The following is a 6289-nucleotide window of genomic DNA, read 5'->3' on the forward strand; positions in this document are numbered from 1 at the left end:
AGACGCACAAACCTGCTGTTGTTCCAGTTGGGTTTTGTTGTGTCGGATGATGTTGCCCTTCTCCAGCAGCTGTCTTTGGTTCTTCTCAAACTCCTCCTTCCCCTGAAATATCAACACGGACCAGGAGTCAGACGCCATCGCCCTCATTTTTTTGGAACATTTCAGAGGCGTTTGGGATAATTTCATGTCAATGTAAGTTAATCATATTACATTATTTTAAATTATATATATTGTCTGATCATAGTGATGATTGTTTTATCGTATCAGATATTGTAAGAATCAGAATTCTGAGATGTTTTGAATAACAAGTAATCTAATTTCATTTTTTTTAAATGAATCATGAAATAAATTGACAGATGAATGCAGTTATCAGTCACTCATTCCACTTATCCAGCGCTCGCAAGGAGCCTCTCCCAGCTGTGATTGGGCGAGACGCGGGGTTCACCCCGGGCCAATCACAGGGTCGCTTATAGAGACATACGACCGCTGAATCTCATTCATATGTAATGATATACAACTGTTCAACATCTTAGTCACGTCATATAGGAACATAAATCCGTGCACCCTGTAATTCCTCCGTCTGGACAATTTAGGGTCTCCAGTTAACCTCCTGAATGTTTCTGGACCACGAGAGGAACCCTGAGGAACCCCACGCAAACACAGGGAGAACACAGTGACTCCACAGCCCTGTGCCTCTGTGCTGCCATATATATAGTATCATTAAGAATACGCAGCATCCAGGTCAAGCACACACACACACACACAAACACGCACACACACACACGCATGCATGCACACACACACACGCACATAACGATCCAAAAGTTTCCATGTCGCACGTCACTGTTTCTCGTCAAACACGTTACCATTAATATTGGACAATTTGAAAGTAATCGATTACAGATTACATGAGAGTGCGGACAAGCGTGTACCTGCAGGTGAACGTAGTCGTAGTCCTCCATCCAGCCTCCCTCTGTGGTCTCGTACGGTCGGTCCACTCCCTCCTCTTCCTCTGTTGCTGTAAACTTGGGCGGCGAGGGGAGGGGCCGCGACTGAATGTTCACCCTCTCCCCTCCTTGATAGCTTCCGCTTCCCGAGCCGGTCACGTGACCGCCCATCTCCCCTGGGATTGGAGGAAGCGGCAGCTGCTGCTGCTGCCTGTTGTTCCGTTTGAAAAGCAGCGAAGCGTTGCCATGGAGAAAGGACGCCAGCTGCTTGGCGTCGTCGGGGATGCCGCGCGCCGTCATGATTAGCCGGTCCAGGTCGTCCCCGCCGGGGGGCGGCGTCGCCAGCTCCGTGTGCGACCAAGAAACGGCATCTAGGCTCTGGCTGTGTCGGATCAAGCTCTGGAAGACCTCCTCCATCTTCCCCACCTGGCGGGCCAGTTTGGTCTGCAGCGAGCGGTCGGTGGCCTGGGCGGAGTTGGCCACGGCGCCCCTGGCGAATTCCAGGAAGTCCCGGACCGTGGCCCGCACCCGGTCGGCCGCCTGGTGGATGGCGGACAGGGAGCCCTCCAGGTGGGCGGGGCTCCTCCAGCTGCCCGTGATGAAGGACATCATGAGCGAGACGCTGGACTCCACGGCTTGCTGGAGGCGAGACAGGCGCTCCATGGCCTGCTCCAGGTCCAAGATGAGGGGCTTCCCGATAAGCGAACCCGTGGCCGAGGACGTGGAGGAGGACAGGTTGTCGCGGACCGGTACCATGTCCAAGGAGGAGGCGGAGTGGTTGCTCCGTGTGCTTCCCGTGCTCGAGGCGGAAAGACGCTTGAAGGACATGGCCAGCTCTTCGCTGGTGGACTGGGCATCACGGACCACCTAAGAGAAAAATAAAGGCTCAAAATGACCCGGTGCCGTTCGTCTACGAGTCACGTCGAGATGGCTCTCCCAACTTCGGGATCCAACATCGACGTGTCCTTGCACAACTCCAAACTCCAAAATACGATCAAATATAAAAGGGGTCGGGACCAGTTCCCTTTAGATACAAGATCATCCAAAAGATCCGCTCCAAACTCACGTGGACTTGACATGCAAGACCAAACGTTGAATATACATCTACTATCACATTGGAGAGGATCAGGAGTGTGTCCATCAGAGGGAAAGCCCATTTTAGATGGTTTGGAGATAAAGTCAGACTGAAATGGTTTGGACGCTGCTGGTTGGAAAGTCCAGAGGGAGACAAGAGACAAGGTTTGTGGATGGAGGAGAGGAGGACAGGAAGTTAGCTGTCATGAGAGAAGAGGATTGAAGAAGAGAAGAAAGAAGAGGAAAAAGAAGAAGCAAGTGCGCAAGCGACCAAGATTCTTCCTCCCCTTTTTTTCTTTTACCTGCTCCCTTCTGGCAGCTCCAACCTGAGCATCCTTCTACCCAGATCTTCACCGCTCCTCCTCTGTCCACATCCAAACCTAATCTCCAGAAAATCTCCCATGTGCCGTCCCTCTGATGGACTCATTCCTGACCCTGTGCGCCAGCGACTTCGATAATGTCAGATACAACCCATGAAGGCAGCGGCCAAGGTGCAAAGAAGAAGAAGAAGAAGCAGAAGATACTGTCCCGTTGTCCTACCTGCGGCGGGATGTCATAGACGTACTGATCTCCTCTCTCTCCGCCCCTTTCTTCTCTCTCTCTGGGGAAGTCATAGACGTCCTGGGCGGGGTGAGCGCCCGTCCGGAGGCTGGCCGGGATGTCGTAGATCTCCTGGCCGGCCTGGCCGCCGTCGGCCCTGTCTCGGTGGAAATGCTTGTCGGCCAGCAAGGGGGGCGGGACGTCGTACACGTCCTCGGGGATGGGCGGCTCGTCGTCGTCGTCGTTGAGGTTGCCGTGCAGATACGGGCCGGCGAAGCCGGGCGCCTGTGCTTTCAGTTTGGCAAAGTGCGGGGGGACATCGTAGGTTTCTTCTCTGAGTGGCTGAGAGTCCGCGACGTCTTTGCTGACAGACGGAGGGAAGTCGTATACCTGGGAATAGAAGAGAGAGGCCGCAAAGCTGTGATCCAAGGACTTTTTATTTCAGATGTCCGAAATGCGACGTACGACTCTTTGGGGTAAGAAGTGACGGTTTGGAAAAGCAGTGCGAGGCTTTTCTGGGCATCCGGCCACGGCTGGCCGGCTTTGCTCGGCCCCGGATCTTGTGATTCACGTCCCAATGAGACCCGCAATCTGCCGGAGCCTTATTCATACCCCGATTAGTTTTAATCGCACTCCTGCAAAATTCTATTGTTTCACCGCGGGACCTTGGAGATCATGTGAGCCGACTGATTAAAACATGCTGTGTCGTTGTTGGTCCGGGCCTGCCGACGCCCAGGCGAGCTGAGCCCCTGGTGAATTTCAGATTTCGATGGGTGTTCACCAAGGCGGGGGACCAGAACATTCCTGCCAAGGCAATAGGCTGGTCCTATAACTAATCAGGGTTATGCAGCCCTGAAAAGAACAACCGAACGGTTACGGAACAAGCGAGGTCGCAAACGCATCCAGATTTAGATGAGGACGGGGATGACTGTGGGATACTTGCAGATACAGGAATGTTTCCAGATCTTATTGTTCTCAGGTTTAACATTTTGGACATCTTTAGTTCATTTTTGCACCAGAGACAAGGAACCGCAGTTCCTAGAACCATCTTAGCTCCAACCCCGATGCCGAGTCTCCTACGACATAGGTGCTTGGTGATTACTGGATACTTCTTGTGGACTATGGAGCGCTATTTTTAAAAGCTATCCAGGTCACTAGTCAGCTGAAAAGGAACCGACGAAGAGGTCCAAGCTCTTCCGGCCTGCTACGCCGCAGAATTCCCTGGACTCGCTGAGGAAACGGCAACATTTTGGCGAAAATATGTCTGGAGATAGCTAACGGCTAACAGTGCGGGGAGAAGATAAAAACACTTCAACCATCCGATAGTCCGTGAGCATCGTGTCGGCTTCCTCTTGTGTGGAGCTTCAGGTGCACGTCACAGATGACGTGTCACATCGGCCCAAACCGCGACCCCTCAACTGCCTACGGGAATGCAAAACTGAAAGGCTCCCCTGGAGGAGGACACTTCCTGGAACCAAACAGTTCTTCAAACTTTTCTGTCCGAAAGGGAGTGAAAACTCCCCTTATCGGACAGCAGATGTATTTATTCGGCTTCAATAGAATCTTAACCTTACGAAAACCCTGTAAATACCAGAGGGATCGCTTTGCGATCGAGCACGAGGGCGCAGGTGGACGAGAGGCTTTTTGATGTTCGGTCCAAACTACTTTGGAATCTGCTCTCCCACGTCCAGCCCATCTTTGGTAAGAGCTGAGATCATCTCAGGTTTGTGGCGCGTTTTGTTTTTTAAGGCGAGAAAGGGATTGTTTTTAGGACAATACAATCTTGCTGTAGGTAATCTCAAGTTGATACTTTGTTTTTTTTTTTTTTTTTACTTTTAAACAGGACAATGATCCTGAAGAAACATCTGCATTTATCCCTGTGGTACAAAAGCACAAACATAAACCACGCCTCACTGATAAAACCTTACTTTTCATGGATTTCAGGAAGAACAAAATTGAAAAGTCAGACTGTACTTCTTCTTATAATATGCATGAAGAAGGTAAACACAGGTAAACGTCCAACCCATCTCACCATCTGCTGTGCGTTGGCACTCTTGTCCGCACTCGCTGGGGTGTCATATATATCCTGACCACTAGAGGGCCCCTTCACCACCATGGGAGGAGTGTCATACACCTGCAGGAAGAGGATAGAAGACATAAATAACGTGCAGTTTTTCACGTAAAGTCCTTACGATGGAAGTGGCTCGGAGCTGCCAGGGTTGCGGTCGGCGTTCGACACGGGCGGCGAGAGGCCGCCGGTCGGATCGTGTCGTTTTTTTCAATCCGGGCTCCTCCGGGTGTTTGTTCATGGTGCAGATTCAGCTCCGATGCGGTTGGATTCCCACAGGGAGCCCTTTCTGTGTGGAGTCTACATGTTCTCCCCGTGTCTGCGTGGGGTTCCTCCGAGTTCCTCCCAGTCAAAACACATGCAGGAGGTTCACTAGAGACACCGAATTGTCCGGCTTGTTTGTCTTCAGACATGCCTCTGAGCATCACATCCAACACCTGCACTGGGTGTTATTTATGTGTGTGTGTGTGTGTGTGTGTGTGTGTGTGTGTGTGTGATGACTCCGGGTCAGCCGAGCAGCATGTGGTATGTATGAATGGCGTCGCTGAACGTTTGTTCTTCAAACAGCCAGACGGCCACGTCCATTATTCCACTCGCACTTCTCCCTTCAGCTCCTCCACCTCCTTCATTTTCACTCTTTTCCTTCTCATCCTCCCCCCCCCCCCCCCGCATCTCCATCCCACCCTCCTCTCCCCCCTCTTGCAGCTCTACTTCTTCTTATTGTGTTGCCCATGTTCCAGGAGTGACCTTTGGGTTCTGGCTGGTCAGCATGATTGTGGTCTGTGTACTGCTGTACTGTGTGCCTCAGAGTGTGTGTGTGTGTGTGTGTGTGTGTGTATGCAAAGGTGTTTTGTGCACGCTAAGTGCCTGTTTATTAAGCAGAAAACACAAAAAGATGTGTGTGTGTGTGTGTGTGTGTGTGTGTGTGTGTGTGTGTGTCGCTTGGACCAGATCAGACTGTTGTGTGGCTTGGGTCACACTCACTCAGCAGCACGCACACGCACACACACACACACACACACACACACACACACACACACACACACATACACATACACACACACAACAACACTCCCAGTGTGAAGGGCCCAGTAACTCCTGCAGATCCTTCAGCTGTGCATGGAAGCGACCCCGTATCTTCTCCCGATTCTACGGGCTCTCTCATTGGGCGGCAACCCAGGGGGAGTGGCTTGACCTCCTGCAGCATCTCACCTGGCATCCACCATTATTTCTTTTACGTATATCAAAGCTATTAGCATGTAGCTATTAGCATGTAGCTGATAGCATGTAGCTGTTAGCTCTGTCCTTTTCTCTCTCTCTCCTGGTTGAGACAGAATGCCGCCAACGACGAGGTGGGATCTGACGGCGGTGTCTCCTGGCTCCTATTTCTGGGTCCAGACCTGCTCCACGTTAGACGTCCTCAGACAAACGTGCGGTGATTCGCCGACGTAGAAATAAAATTGGATTTGCCGCATTTGTAGAATGCCGTCAGACGTCAAGGGCGTTCAACGGCGTGGGATTAGGGGGAAAAGGAGGTCAGGTGTGGCGAGTTTAAACACCACACCCGCTAATCCATTCTGAGTCTTTGGAATCTCAAAGCGGGATTAATGTTTGGCATTCCCGAAAACACACACACACACACACACACACACACACACAC

At 51.6% G+C, this 6289-nt stretch overlaps 1 protein-coding gene across 3 annotated transcripts in view; it reads right to left on the bottom strand.

Moving 5' to 3' along the window:
- bcar1 (BCAR1 scaffold protein, Cas family member) overlaps positions 1–6289 on the bottom strand; it is a 75763-nt gene that overhangs the window by 2881 nt on the left and 66593 nt on the right. For all 3 annotated transcript variants that reach the window (XM_086163571.1, XM_086163569.1, XM_086163570.1), the window contains exons 4-7: positions 4594–4695; positions 2562–2951; positions 933–1814; positions 13–102 (exon numbers count right to left, since the gene is read on the bottom strand). In XM_086163571.1, coding sequence (XP_086019697.1) covers positions 13–102; positions 933–1814; positions 2562–2951; positions 4594–4695 — 1464 coding nt within the window. The remainder of the gene's footprint in view (positions 1–12; positions 103–932; positions 1815–2561; positions 2952–4593; positions 4696–6289) is intronic.

Source organism: Fistularia commersonii, chromosome 17, assembly GCF_037954325.1.
Source record: "Fistularia commersonii isolate RoL2024-O1a breed Wild chromosome 17, RoL_Fcom_v1.0, whole genome shotgun sequence".
Classification (NCBI taxonomy): Eukaryota; Metazoa; Chordata; class Actinopteri; order Syngnathiformes; family Fistulariidae; genus Fistularia; species Fistularia commersonii.